This window comes from Phyllostomus discolor, chromosome 13 (genome assembly GCF_004126475.2).
Source record: "Phyllostomus discolor isolate MPI-MPIP mPhyDis1 chromosome 13, mPhyDis1.pri.v3, whole genome shotgun sequence".
Lineage (NCBI taxonomy): Eukaryota > Metazoa > Chordata > Mammalia > Chiroptera > Phyllostomidae > Phyllostomus > Phyllostomus discolor.
The window spans coordinates 11,963,503-11,978,300 of NC_040915.2; the positions used below are offsets into that span (position 1 = coordinate 11,963,503).

Sequence of the window (14,798 nt, forward strand, 5' to 3'; positions counted from 1 at the left end):
CCAGCTCCCAAAGTGTCTGAGACCCACGTGGCTTGCAGGCTGCTGTGAGCTGGCTCCCGCATGGATTCCTTCCACGTCTGTCTTCGCCCGTGACCTCTTCCTCCCTAGGCTCCCGACTCTCTGGCTACCTATTCAACGTCCCCACTTCAGTGTCCAACTGGCATCTCAATAAAACCACATCCCAAACAATGTCTACCATGAAGTCCCCATCTCTCCTCAGCCCTTCTCTCTTCCCACTCCTGGAAACAACACCTCCAGGCACCCATTTGCTCAAGCCCCCAAGTGACACTTCATCCTTGGCCTGTCCTTCTCCACAGGCCACGTGCAGTGAGTCGGCACATCCTCGCAGCTCCATGATTAAAATATGTCTGAGAGCCCTGGCTGGGCAGCTCAGCTGGTTAGGGCATTGTCCTCATTTGCCACGGTTGCAGGTTCAATCCCTGGTCAGGGCACATACAAGAATCAACCAATGGATGAATAAAATAAATGAAACAACAGATCAGGATCTCGCTCTCTCTAAAATCAATGAACAAAATTTAAAAAATAGACTCGTGTCTCGAGTCTGAGCATGCCACACTGCCTTCTGTATCACCGTCACCTGGTTCAAACATCATCAGCTCTCACCTCGATTCTGTAGCCGACCCTGCCCTGGGCTCCTGTTTCTGTCCTTGCTCCTTCATCTTTTCTTGCCACCACGGCAACAGTGGTCCCATTAAAATGTCAGTCACATCGAGTCGCTCCTCCGTTCACAACTCACCATGGCACCCATCCCACAGAAAACCCTCCCGTCCCTACCACGGCTGTCGAGATCTGCCCTCCCCTCTCACTCAGTCTCCTCCCTGTCACTGACTCTTCCTTTCCTTCCAACTCCTACCCACGCCCAAACCGCCCCAGCCCCATGCCCCTTCCCCGAGGACCTCTGCGCCTGCGACTCCTCTGGTCTGCAAAGCACTTCCTCCCCTCCCCAAGACTCACAGCCTCGCTTCCTGCCGCCCACCCACACTGTGTCTTCTCAGGAAGGCCTTCCCTAACACTCTCCACCCGCCTCGTGTTTTATGTTTCCTCGTACCTCTCAGCGCTCACTGCCTGGCCCCATATTGCATACTGGTTTGTCATGGTCTGCCCCTCTCCGGTACTTACCACTTCCTGCCCTGGAACACAGCCCGGCTCCTACTTAGTCCTAAATCAGATTTGTTTTGTGACTGAGTTTGCGAATGAGTGGGAAGCAGCCAGAGGATGCCCCAAACCCTCCCTTGGCTCCTGACTCCACTGGGCTCAGGGTATGCTCCTGGGCAAGGCTGGCAGCGCACTAGAGAACGTGGTCCCCTGGACGCCTGTGGCTCCACCTCAGGCATCCCTCGCCCATCACTCCCGGTGACAATGAGCTCATGTGTTCTCGAACAGGCTGCCCCCTCTCAGCTCAGGCCTTCCTGGGGCTGAAATCCTTCACCGTTTCACTGGCAACTACCAGTCCTAGGAGGCCTTCCCTGACCCCATTGACTAGTTCAGTCCGGGCCTCCTCAGCTCCGGCTGACCACGGCCTCCCCACATCGAGAACATGTCACACTGTAACCACCTCTCCCACCAGCCTGCGAGCTGCCTGGCAGTGAGGCCTGTGACTTACCAATCTCAGGACCCTGGGGCCTAACACTGAGGAAGTACTCAGTAAGTACAATTTGAATGAAAGAATGAATGAGTGAATTATTAAAAACCAAGACAGCTGAGTGACAGGACAGGGGACCATCCCACTGCCCACTCCTGTCCTCCTCCGGCACAGAGGGCCTGGTTCAGCCCAGTCCCGGAGCCGGAAGCCAACAACTAGCCAGAGCCTGTGAGGTAGCAGCAAGTCACAGCTCTCCGCCAGTCCTTCCAACAGGCCAGGCGTCCGGCGACCCAGTGTGAGGGGACGGAGAGGAAGGCAGCCTGCGGATCTGGCAGGAAGTCGCATCACCCCAAGTGTTGATGGCTATGACTCCCCCATTACCATTTCCTGCCTAACTTCGAACCCAGGTCACATTCCTTGGCCACAGTTCCCAGGATGGCACTCAAGGGCAGGCAGAGAAGGGCTCCTTATAGACCTGCAGACAACAATCATTGATGAACCACTGGAACTAGAACCCACACCCCAGCAACCTGAGCAGGGGGGTCTGCTACCCGGCCCAGGACCAGGCAGTCAGAGGTCCAGCACGAACCCAGACGAGGCCAATGAGACCATCCAGCAGACCAGACTTCACCATCCCCGATAGATGCCTCATCTGTGTGCAGAGTGAGGAGGGGAGACGCCGTCCCACTGCCTGGCCTGTGGGGTTAGCAGCCGAGCACTGATCTCACCTCCCTCACGAGACCCCAGGTGCTCTTTCCTTGGCCCCAGGGACTGCCTCTATGTAGGCGCTCATGGCCCATAGTCCCCTTTCTGTAGCATCCCAGAGGGTGGAAGAGGTCCTCAATTAGGCCTCTACTAGTGTAATTCCTTCCAAGAGGACCCCTTCCCATATCCCAGGTCAGACCCTGGTGGTTACCGAGGCCTCAAGAGCTCTGGGGATTGCCAGCCCCAGCCTGGTAGTACCCCAGAATCTCACAAAGTCACCCCCACAGCTCTCCATGTTCCTGCCAGCCCTTGCCCAGAGTGTACCTGCTCCCACGGCCTCAGCACTCACCTCTGCCAGGATGAGGCCCAGACCAGACCCGGCCCCAAACCCAAGCTCTCCCCATCTCCCCATGTGTCACCTTCCTGCTTTCTCAAATCCACCTCAAAGTCTGCCGACCTCATCTTCAAAGGGACTCCTGACTTTGGCCCCAGCCAGGCCCCAGAACCTCCTTTCTGAAGCCTGTCCTGCTCTGCCCTCTCACCACAGCCTGTCAAATTAAACACTACTCCCTCCCGAGCTGCACATTCAAGCCCAGCAAACCCCAGCTCTGCCACTCACAAGCTGTGTGACCTTAGGCAGATCATTTAGACTCTCTGAGCCATGACTTTCTCATCTATAAAATGTACTTTGAAAGCTACTGACAGATTTTAAAGGCAATGAGGCCGTATCCAACATTTGATAGACTTCGGGTCTGATCCGCACTCTGCCGGAACCCTGAGGCTTCCTACCCTGGTGAAACGGGCTCTTGCTTCCTCCTGCGACCTGGGAGGGCTCTGTGCAGGCAACAGCCCTCTCCCAAGCTTCCTGTGTGCCGTGGCATGAGGTAGGCAGGGCAAGGTCTGAGGCTGAGCAAAGGGACTGCAGGGATATAAGCCACCTACTATTCCAAGTTTCTTTGGGCCTCAGTTTCCCTTCAGCTCAGTGAAGTTGAGATTTGTATATGCAAAGCCAGGATGAGGCGACTTCTACATGCAGGCTGGGAGGGGCTGCCTGAGCAGCAGGAATGAGCCTCTGGTGCATTGGGAAAGGCTGATAAACAAACACACCAGAATCCAAATCAGGAAAGCCCAGAGCCGGGGTTGCCATGGCAACCTACAGCAGGCTCCCAGCCTCTCTGGGGTGGGGGCCGGGACTTTCCAGACTTGGTTGCCCCCTGTCTCCGAGGCCTCCTCCTTGGGCTTTGCCCAGCTCAGCATGGACACAGGAGAGAGGCAAGGGCAGAAGGAGGCAGGTACTCTGACCACCAGCTTTAGGGAGATCACCCCTCGCCCAGAGTGAGGCCTCCAGAGTACAGCAAGCCTCCCCAGCTTGGGCCCCAGTCGGGCCCCGTCAGCTGTCAGGGACGGCACAGCATCCTCACCTGTGGTGATGCCCCCAGGCCTCTGCCAGGGCCAGTGGCCTTGAAGCTATTACTTGGGTACAAGGTGGGGGGAGGGGCCAGCAGATAATCCCCAGACCTTCCCTGGTAGCAGGGTGGGGGAAGGAAGGAGCACAGTGGCCAGGCACTTTCGCGGTCCTGTACGCACGTTTTCCCTCATTCAACGGCACAACCCTTTGACAGATGAGGAAACAGGCTCAGGGAAGTTAAGTGGCTTCCCAAGGTGACGGAGCTAACTGGGTAGTAAAAACTAGGTCCCAGCCCAGGGTTTCCAACTCCTCAGCCCAGACCCCTCCCAATGGGGCCTGTGACTAGATGCCCTGGGAGGACCGTAGAGCATGTCACTAACGGCCCTATAGGACCTATCACACACTGACCCACCTAACTAGCAGAGGGCCATGCTCAGCCTGCACAGACACACAGTAGACAGGCAATGACCTTCATGTCTCCATTTAATGGCCAATCCACCACTGCCCAGATGATGCCCAGACCCCAGTAAGGAAGTCCTCCAACCTGCCTGTCCCCTGCAGAACCCACCCACGCTGGTACCTCTCAGCGTCCCAGTCCAGTCCACTGGTGGGGCAGCCTCAGCTCAGCTCCTTCAGCAAGCTGTTGATAGAGCCCAGCAGTTCCCGGAAGTAGCCCTCATCCTCGCCATCTTGGAGCTCCAGGGCAGCTAGTACCTGATATTCATCCTGCAGGCTGGCCAGCATCCTGCTGAGCTGAGGGTCCTGATGGTAGTGGTCCCGGCAGGTGACCAGGAGGGCACCCAGTGTCTGCAGCACCTTTTCTCGGGCATCATGTTCAGGCAGCGCTAACAGGTGGGCAGTGATCTCGCACCAGCCTTGTTCTCGCAGGCTTGGCAGGAGGTGCACCTGGCGATACTGCTGCAGCTTCTCTGGGGACGTCTCCCGGGTCAGTTCGGCTTCCTCCTCGGCAAACATCTGCCACCGCATGGCCAGGTGCGAGGGACGGGTGGGGAGGAGAGAACACACAGAGAGCAGTCAGCTCTGCCCTTCAGATAGGAAGACACGTGGCTAATCTGTGAGTTCAAACCCTCTTCCTTCATCCCCTTGGCCCTTAACGGGAGAAGGTCACAATCCTTAACAGGATTCATGGCTTCACAATGCTCCCTCATCCAACTATCTGTCCATCCACCCACTCATCGAAGCAGCTGTGCAACGTGCCAGATGCTGGAGAAATGAAGATGGAAACACAGTCCCTGCCCTCGAGGAACTTGGGGTCTAGCAGAAGAAAAAAATTTAACCGAACAATTCTTAAAGAGCACGGTAAATTTTGTCTGGTAGTGTAGTGCAGAGGCAGACAGTCTGGTTCAAATTTCTGTTCCACCACTGAGAGCCGAATGAACTTGGGCTGGCACTTGGCCTCCCTAAGACCCAATGTTGGCATGTCTTACGTGGAGATGATATAACCCCTCAGGACTGCTGGGAGGGCTCAAAACAATAAGACACGCGCAGACACTGGCCGGCACACAAGCACATCCAACAACGCGAGCTTCAAAACCAATTATTAACACGGCACCTAGGGTTCTACGAGTGTTAGCTGGATCAGCAACACGATCATCACTGCCACCACTACAGATCCACGCCCACAGAGGGGTCAGCGACAGGGATAGAGGAGGACAGCATTTCCCTGGTCTTGAGGGGTAAGTGGGAGTAGTCCAAGTGGAGAGGGATGGGTGGAGGGTGCACATACAGGAGAGTCGCAGCAACAGGCCTGGGCCCACTTCGTTTTGAAGAACGGCAGGTTATGCCAGTCAGTGGAACACAGAACACACAGAGCGCTGGGCATCCCTCCAGGGAGAGGGGCCTGTATGCCCAGGGTCTGGGGAGCTGAGGAAAGTTTGGGGAGAAAGTCATATATGCTCGCCTTGCGCAGAAACCCAGCCCTGTCAGTAGATCCTGACTCCCCTGGCTCCCCAGAAGAGGTTGGGGCATTGACCATAAGCCTACATGCTCTGGTGATTCTCTGATAAGTGTCTGCCTGAAAGCAGCAAGAGAGCAGGGACTACGAACCTGGTGCAGCATGAGACAGGGCAGATACCCAGTCAACACTTACGGAAAGAACCACCCTGTGGCTCTTCAGCTCCACGAGGCACGTGGGCTGCTGACCACAAGTGGGGTCCACCTCTGCAAGAGCAGCAGTCAGAGGAGGTCCACACTCGCCCGCATTTCAGCTGCTGCCTCCCCACACCTAACCTGCACCCCTAATGACAACCTGACACACTGCCTTCAGGTGGCTCAAGACCCAACCCCAGTTTGGCTAGTTCTTTACTCCTCCTGAGGAACCAAGGAACGAAGAAGCCCCGACTGCCTCCAGCGAGGAGTATGCTGATATCCGTCCTAAAGCTCCCTGGCGGCAGGATGTAGTGGGTGCCGAGAGACACCAGTCCCTCCCTGATCTTCACAGCACACCAGTGACTCGAAGATAGGTTCCCAGGCCAGCTGACTAAGGGTAGCCTTGGTGGGACTGCCCAGTGGTCCCCCCCAAGGATGAGCCAATGCCAATGTCCACCATGCCAGGGCTGGGGGCAGTGAAGAGACACCCAAGATAACTGGGGAGCGATCAGCTTCTCCAGCCAAAGCGCATGTCCTTCTCCAGGCTCGCTGGCCCATTCCCAGGGTGTCAGCTGTGCCTGGGCCTTATTAATTGGATGTGAGCACCACAGTGCTGCCTGCTGTTCTGAGAAACTGGGTTTCTGCAGCTTAAAGGAGGCGGGGGTGGTGGTGCTGGGGAGACAGAAAGAGAGAGAGAGGGAAACAGGCTGAGACACGACAGACCAAGAGCGATAGAGAAGCAGAGTGAGAGAGGACGAGCACACACAAAAGCAACAGCTGACAGAGTGAAGCAGCAATGGACGACCCTGACCCTCAGAACAGCACAGAAAGGGGCAGGGAGGGGGGCTGGGCCCCTCAGCCTCCGACTCTCACAGCAGTTCCAGGGGCCGCCCAGCCCTGCTCCACCAATCAGCAGGCTGGCTGTTCTAGGGAGAGTGTGGCCTGAGACAGGCAGCTGAGAAAGCCCTGCCAACGCTCTCTGCAGCAGCTGAACTAAGAATCCAGGCCTGGCTGATTTTACTCTCTCCTTAATTAAGACACTTTTTAGGCTCACAAAGACCAAAGTGGGCTAAGTACCAAGTCTCCACCAGGTGGCAAGCACCTGGGGTCCCCAGGGGCTTTCAGGGCAGCCATTCTGAGCCCCTGCCCAGAGCCAGAGCTCCCAGAATAGGCAACTCCAGGTTTCTAGAATCTTAAGAGTCAGCATCATTCCAGCCCTTGGCTCCTGGGTCTCCTGGCTGCTGTGATGGCTCCAAGACACAGCTGCTCCATTCCACCTGCTCCTCGCAACCCCACCCCGTGCTTCAGCCAAATAATCTTTCATTCAATGAAGGGCTAACCCTGACTGTTTCTGGCCGTCCAGCACACTGATCCCTAGGCTTGCACACTTTGCTCGGACCACTACCAGCACCTCTCCCCACCCCCCCCTCCAGCCCTCAGGTGTCAGATCAGCAGTCATTTCCCACAGGACATCCTCCCTGATGTCTCAGAAATCCTGGCTTCAGAGCCCTGACTAATGAGGATGAAGGGATGGGTGGAAGAGACAGGGGAGGGGGCCAGGGTCGAATGGCCAGAAGCAAACAGCAAAGTGAGAGGGAAGCAGAGCAGGCAGGGCACTCACCTTCTCAGTGACCAGATCGTAGAGCAGGGTGACCACACGCACAGCCAGCACCTCTGTGCCCTTCTGCTGCACCAAGCTCCTCAGGACCTGCAGGCCCCCCAGCTTCAGGAACTGCTGCTGGGCATAGGGGAAGTGTCGCAGTAGGGAGCACAGAGCAAACAGGACCTGGAGAGAGACAGATCCAGAAGGGTGAGGGGCCATACAGAGCTGGCCCTGACCCACGGCCCAGAAAAGGCAGCTGGAGGTGTGCCAACTACCACGGCCCAGCTCCCATTCTTCGTGGCTCTCCCCTCTCCCCTCAGGTACAGCGACACCCCAGAACCCAGGTCTGGGACAAGCCAGCAGAGAGGTCAGACACCTTCAGCACCATCCAGAGGACAAATGAAGGCCCAGTGCAGGAAGCCAGGGAATAGGACCCTAAACTTTCCAAACCATGGGAGCCACATCCAGGCCCCCAGATGCTGCGGCACGCTGCTTTAGGTGAGTGGGACCTCTCCCCCTACGCCACCCAGCAGATGGCCTCTCAGGCCCCCAAGGGTGATGTGCACCGCCTGGAAAGGGACCCATGCCTTTCAGGCTCCACAGGGGTGCTGGGGGCTGGGCAGGAGAAAGGGAGCAGAAACCTACCTTTTTCTTTGCAGTGAGAGGCTGCTCCGTAGCCAGGATGACTAGCAGCTTCTGCAGAGCTCCCCCTTCGATGGCCTCCACCTGGACCTTTGGGTTGCTAAGGAGAAGGGAACCCAGGAAAACGTGACTTTGCACCTATTTGCCAACTTGGGGTAACACCACTGTGGCCAGCCCAGGAATCTGGGTGGTTAAGGAGTTGACACTATACCAGCCATCCCTGGGCAGAAACGCCTTCCTCCATGTTCCCCCAAGCCAGTGTTGGGTGCCCCTCCTTCCATAACCCCAGGCACACCACCCACTGGGGGGCAGTTACTGATAGGTCCTAGGGGCAGGGACCCATTCTTCTCTCCTTTCCTGGGCGGAGCACACACAGCATGAGTAAACACTTGTGGAGTGAAAGCAGGAAGACAGCACAAGATCCAGAGAGCCTCCGGACTGCTGTGCAGATCCTGAAACAGGCCCAACCCACCGCCACCCCACCAGACCCTCTACTGCACGAGAAGAGCTGCTGCGGCTCTCTCTATCCCTGTATTTCCAGTGTTTAGCATAGGCCATGTCACAGCTCAGGCCATGTCACAGGACCCTGAACAATAGGGAATGAATGAATAAGCACATGTATATAACCATGACTGTGCCAGCCAACAAACAGGCAATGCTGCAACTCTCAAATCCAGAGCTGCCTCTGGAACTCTCTGTATTTTAGACTGGAGAAAGAGTAATGAGATTCAAACACCTGTTTCAGGCACAGCCCTCCTGGATGAAAGGATGCTGGACCTGGCAGGTGAGCCCTCCATTAGGGCAGGGTGCCAGGCAGGGGACATGGCTGGGAACCCCAGCAGGATACCCTTTTGCAGAATCCTTGCTTTCTCAGATCAAATTAGTGATCAATTAAGGAGCAAGTGCCAAACACAGGGACTTCTGTCATTAGGCCCTACAGGAAGGTCAAGGGTCCCTCCCCAGCCACTTCTGAGGCTTCAGAGAAAAAAGGCAGCATGTACATTACAAGCCTGAGGCCAGCAGCAAGGGGAGGGGCGAGGCCAGAGGTCAGACAGCCCAGAAAGGGTACCAAGCCTCTTCCAACCTCTGGCTGCCTTACCTTAGCATGGCCACCAGTTCCCTGGAGACCCCCCCAAACACCTGTTCCTCCTAACCCCCAACTTTGGCAGGGGGTCCTCATGGCATACTGGAGAATGAGGCACGGTATAGGCAAGTCAGAGGGAGTCAGCTCCTGGTCCAAAACCCAGAGAAAAGGGAAGGCAGGTCATAAAAGAGTGTGTACACTGCTGCTTATAGGAGAGGCCCTGGCACACAGTAGGCACTCCATAAATGCTGGCCGAATGGCATGGTGATGGGCCTGAGTGAGTCCTACATGGCCCACCCTTCTATTCCTGCTAGGCACCAGCTTCAAGGTCCAAGGAAGACTTGGCACACTGAGCCTGAGCCAGTTTTCCTGCTGTAAAATGGGAGGTGCCTTCATTTCTCTGCGTCCCTCTTAGCCAGAAAGGGCATGCAGGGTGGGTGCCAGCCTGTCCCACTGCGACTCCACTCGTGTCTGAGGAGCAGCCTGGAGATGGGCCAGGGTCTCTGGGGAAGGAAGGCTGACTGATCCTCTCCAGACAGTCAGGTGAGCACCGAGGCATGAGGGACTGGGAGCTGAGCCCCTCACCCAACTTGAGAAAAGCAGCTGCTTCAGCAAATCGTGAGCTAATTAGGGCTGTTTCTGCCATCATCTGCCTGAGGAATGCTCACCCACAACAGGCAGGGCTACGAAAAGACAACCACCACACCAATGTCAAATGCTGCCTCCCAAGGAAGGGAGTCTGCAAGGCCCAATGAACATCGCATCAGCTTCAGGGAGTGCCGCTGATGAGCCCCATCCTCATGGGGCTGCAGAGTGGCAGAGTCAAGGCCCTCCACAGACAGCATGAAGCGTCGTCCCAGTCTACAGATGCACTGAGAACAAGACCCAGAGACAAGACAATCGCCCAGCAAACCGAGAAGTCACGATCAGAGCTCAGGCACAGAGTGGGTGTCCAAGGAGACCTGGGTCCACGGACCAGCCTGGCATCTTCCAGAGCAGCCACTCTATCACCAACAAAAAGTAGTGTTGGACGAGGGGAGAGAGAGCACGTAGAAGAACTGGACTCTGCCTGCCCAGATCTTACCCAGTAGAAGGGGAGAGATGACTTAAACCCCTAAAGAGAACCAAAGCACAAGCAAGATACAAACTTTCAGGGGTGAAGAGGGCAGGCATGTATTTGCAGGTAAATCACTGGGATCCCCAGAGAAAGAATAAGCCGATTGGGAGTAAAGAAAAAATGCCAAAAGTCAACAAGAGATATGGCTTCCCTGGTACCTGCTGTCTACGGAGCCCCAGTGTAGGTGAGAGCAGGCCTGACTCTGTCCTTGGAAAGATGGAGAGGCAAGTCACTGCCGGGCGATTGCTCAGAGAAGCCCCCATGCAGGACAGGTCCTTGGGGAAGCTCAGCCTGTTCTCTGCCACTCAACACTGAATAAGCCAGGATTCACACACAGGGGAGGCCCCAGTACCAGATAATACTTACAGGTTTCAGAGTGAATGAATACATAAATGGTTATATAACTTTATGCCAGACCAGGTGGCTCTGAACCTAAGGTCTGTAGGGGTTCTAGAGGAACCAGGAGGGCTGCATGGGAGAGGTGAGGCTGCAGGAAGCCCCAGGAGCAGTGTGGAAGACAGCCTGTGGGCAGGAGAAAGGGCAGGTGCTCATACTCAAATGTGCAGAGGCAAGGACACCATTCAGTGGGTGGCTGTCCTGCAGAGTCATGAAAAACAGGGCTGAGAGGTGTAGCTTGCCTGATACTAGGAGGCCAGGCTGGTTGCAGTGCCAAGGAGGTTGCTGGCTGGGACCAAGAAGGATAGACGCAGGACCCAGACACTTCCCAGCAAACGGAACCTGCTCCTCTTCCTCCTCCTTCAGCTCACACCCAGGGCAAAACGGGGAGTAAGAAACAACACGAGAGAAGCCAGGAGCAGGACTTGTCTCAGGACAGTGACTCTGGGGACAGGAGATGAGCTAAGGAGACACTAAACCAGGCATAGCTCACCACTCCTAGGGCAGGCCAGCTTTGCCATGCTGTGCGCCTGGATCTGCCCAACCTCCGGGCACTGATACCCTTTTCTTCCTTCCTTTGAGATACCGTTGCCTCCCCCACTCCTTGTGGTCCTGCTGGGGAGGGTTCCAACTCCTCAGACTACAGGGGAGGGCTTGTGGCCGAGTGCTGGCCCATCATAGCCCCTCCTGGCCTCAGTGGGCGGCCCAGGACTAGGCAGTCAGAACCCTTGCGTCTTCTGCACTGGAGTCAGGAGAAAGAAAAGTTCTCTTCTCCACAAGGGAGATGGCTGTAAGCCAACAATGCCTACAGTTGTGCAGCAGCAGCCGGGCCCACCCCAACCCAAAAGGGAAAGCCCATTTAGAGTATATGAGAATAGAGGTAAACACACAGGAGAAGGAAACCAAGAGAAAAAGAGAAAGCCTGATACCTTTTGTCACTTGCTGAAATCACTTTCACAAGCAATAAATCTACTTTTTCACCTGCAGCAGTCCTGAAGGAGCTGGGTAAACACAGCAAGACCGTGGACCAAATGTGGGCCAGTACCCAAGTGGCCCCACCAGCCCTGGGCCTGTGCCCTGCCTGGCCTTTCCTTCCGACCAGCCTACATGAGAGCCCCCACATAAATCTGGGCTCCACCCCAGGCTTCAGTGGCTCTGCGAACACCGCAGAGGTCCCACGCAATACCCTCTGAAAACAGCCTTTTAGGGCTGCCCAGTCGAGGGGCTGAGGAAACAGAGCAGAGGGAGGCTGGGAGAGACATTTCCCATGGTATTCAGTCCATCCCGACAGGGACAGCAGAGCCAGGCGTTTCTTGAGCAATGTGGCCCAGAGGGTCAGACACCAACAGCTTCATTCAGCCCAGAAACCTAGCTGGCCTCATCCCCCTCCCGGCCTACAAGATCTAGACCAGAGCCATTCCCCTTCGTGCAGGGCAGGGGGAAGAGTGAGGGGTAGAGGGTCTTGCTGGCTGAAAGATGAATGTCCTGACAGTTGGGGACTGAGAGAGTTAAAAGGGCAGGGGCCTGGCCAGCCTCGCAGGGACAGCAGTGGTACTGGTGTGCTCAAAGTCAACAGAAGGATATTAAGGACGTAGCTCGTCTCCAACGAGATAAATGAGAATAAACCTTGTTCAGGGCTAAGCAGGCTAGACTGAATAAATACCATTAGCACTTGGATTACTGGGATGTTCACAATCAGCAGGCAAGTCAGCTGCCTGTGTGCATAGGGACAGCAGCAGCTGCTACTCTGTAAACCTTGGGAGGGGTGGAGGGGGGAGTATGGCAGAAATGGAAGTGATTGCATTTGCAAAAATCAAATCATCTGGGTCAGGGTGACCGATGTGGGCAATCTGCCAAGGGTCAGAGGTCATACTTTAACGAAAACTGAGCAAGTGTTGGTGGGCGGATAGAGGAGCTGATCTCAGGATGTGCAGCCAAGCCTGGCCAGAGGGGCCCATAAGAATACTGCCCACTTCAGACACAGGAGCTGCCCTTGTCAATCCCTGGCTCTCAGGACTGGCTACATAATTTTCAGGCCCAGTGCAAAGTAGAAGTGTGGGGCCCTTGTTCAAAAACCACAAGGAATTTCAAGATGGCAAGGGCAGAGCATTAAACCAGGCTAGGCCCTTTACAGTGTGGGGTCCTGTGCAGGTGACAGGTCGCACGGCCACAAAGCAGGTGCTGCTGGAACCAGGGGTGTGTGCACAGAAACAGAAAACACACAGAAATCCTGCTGGGATGAACTGGAACGAGGGCTGCAAAAAGGGGGGAAACCTGAAAAAGGCGGAGCTCCAGGATGGGAAATAAGGGTTATTAGGTTGATGGGTTAAGATGGGGGCTGAGGAAACACAAAGGTGGAAACCCCGAGGCAGAGCACATGTCACCCAGAGTCCCAGTCCGAGTGGAGGGACACTGGGGACACATTGGGGTGTGTGCTCTCTAATGGGTCCTCAATGTTTCTAAGCAGAACATTTTTTTCATTCTCTTTTTAAAATTCTCATTTAAGCACGTATTCATTGATTTTTAGAGAAGGGGGAAGGAGGGAGGATGGAGTGCGGGTGGAGGGAGAGAGGGAGAGAGAAACATTGATGTGAGAGGGAAACATAGATCGGTTGCCTCCTGTATGTGCTCTGACCAAGGATCGAACCCACAACCTCAGTATGTGTCCTGACCAGGAAGCAAACCGGTGACCCTTTCAGTGCACAGGACAATTGCTACAACCAACTGAGCCACATAGGCCAGGGCTCTTTTCATTCTCTAAATAAAAGGGAAAACTGCCATTGCTCTGAAATGCTCCCTGAGAAGATGCTACGCAGTGGGGAGAGGGGGCACAACTCAGAGGACATGTATGTGGTCAGGCTTAGAGTCTTACGATCCTGCCTGATGAAGTTGTACATGCTCACCTTCTTGCCCAGACAGAAAGATTCTTCTCTGGTGGCCTCACCTTGGCTGTGCCCTCGTGTGTGGCCTTGACCACCCGCAAAATACAATGACTTGCAAGATGTGTAATCCTGAAATGGGTATGTTCATCAGGGATTTACATTAGCCGATCCCTGCTCATCCCTGTTCATCAGGGATTTACATTACCGATCCCTGCCATCTAGGGATTAGTAGGGTTAAGTAATCAATTAATCAATCAATATAGATACTGACAATTACCAACTTGTGTAAAAACAGAACAGGTTCACCAAAAATATAAATGCCACATAACAACTTTTCTACATAAAAGTAAAGCCCCAGGAAAAACAAAACATGCAGCCTGCAACGAGCCCTACACCACCTAAGGGTGGAAAGAACCACACTGGGCCCCTTAGGAGTTCCCTCTGTTACAGGGGAGGGAGGAGTGTCACCGGACCCATCCACATACAGTTCCCAACCAGAAGCCAGGCATGTGAGCAAATATGGATACCCACAGTTTTCCACAATGACAGCTCTCACAAGAGTATCTCTAGGATCTTCTTACACACACACACACACACACACACACACACACACACACAATCTGCCCATGACCAGAGAAATAAGGGAGCCACAGAGGGAAGGGCACCAAAGAATCTTCCTAACAGACATCTGGTACCTCTCAAACACAGCCCTGTATCACAGTCACCTGGGCACATTTGCCCCTTACATCATTTCAGACAGAGCACTTAAGAAGTTTCAGGAAATTACACAGGAAATATAACTTACAAAAAAGTTGCAAAACAGTAAAAGAACTCCCATCAAGATTCACCAATTGTTAACATTTTACATTTCTTTCTTTTCTTTTTCTCCCTCTATGTTCCCATATATTTTTTCTTTTCTGAAACATTTGAGAGTAAGGTGCATATATGATGCCCCTTTATTCCTAAATGTATCAAATGTGTATTGTACAAGAACATAACCACAGTACAATGATCAAAATCAGGAAATTAACATTGATACATGATCTATAGATATTTTGCCAACTTTTAAAAATATCCTCTTTAGAAAAATAATTTTGGTCCAAGGTCCAATCCTGGACTACGTGATACATTTTACTAAATGTCTTTTAAGTCTCCTTGGCATTTCCTTCCTTAGCGTTTGTCTTTCATGACATTGCGAGTTTTGAAGAGCATGAGCCAATTGTAGAACATCCCTCGGTCTGGATCCATC

The 14,798-nt window shown here is 54.3% G+C and overlaps 1 protein-coding gene across 2 annotated transcripts in view; it reads right to left on the reverse strand.

Annotated features, from left to right (window-relative positions):
• Window positions 1–4,181: 4,181 nt before the first annotated feature.
• Window positions 4,182–14,798, reverse strand: part of SIL1 (SIL1 nucleotide exchange factor) — a 226,711-nt gene continuing 216,094 nt past the window's right edge. For both annotated transcript variants that reach the window (XM_028527812.2, XM_036014686.1), the window contains exons 8-10: window positions 8,074–8,170; window positions 7,447–7,611; window positions 4,182–4,691 (exon numbers count right to left, since the gene is read on the reverse strand). In XM_028527812.2, coding sequence (XP_028383613.1) covers window positions 4,335–4,691; window positions 7,447–7,611; window positions 8,074–8,170 — 619 coding nt within the window. In that variant the 3' untranslated portion in view covers window positions 4,182–4,334. The remainder of the gene's footprint in view (window positions 4,692–7,446; window positions 7,612–8,073; window positions 8,171–14,798) is intronic.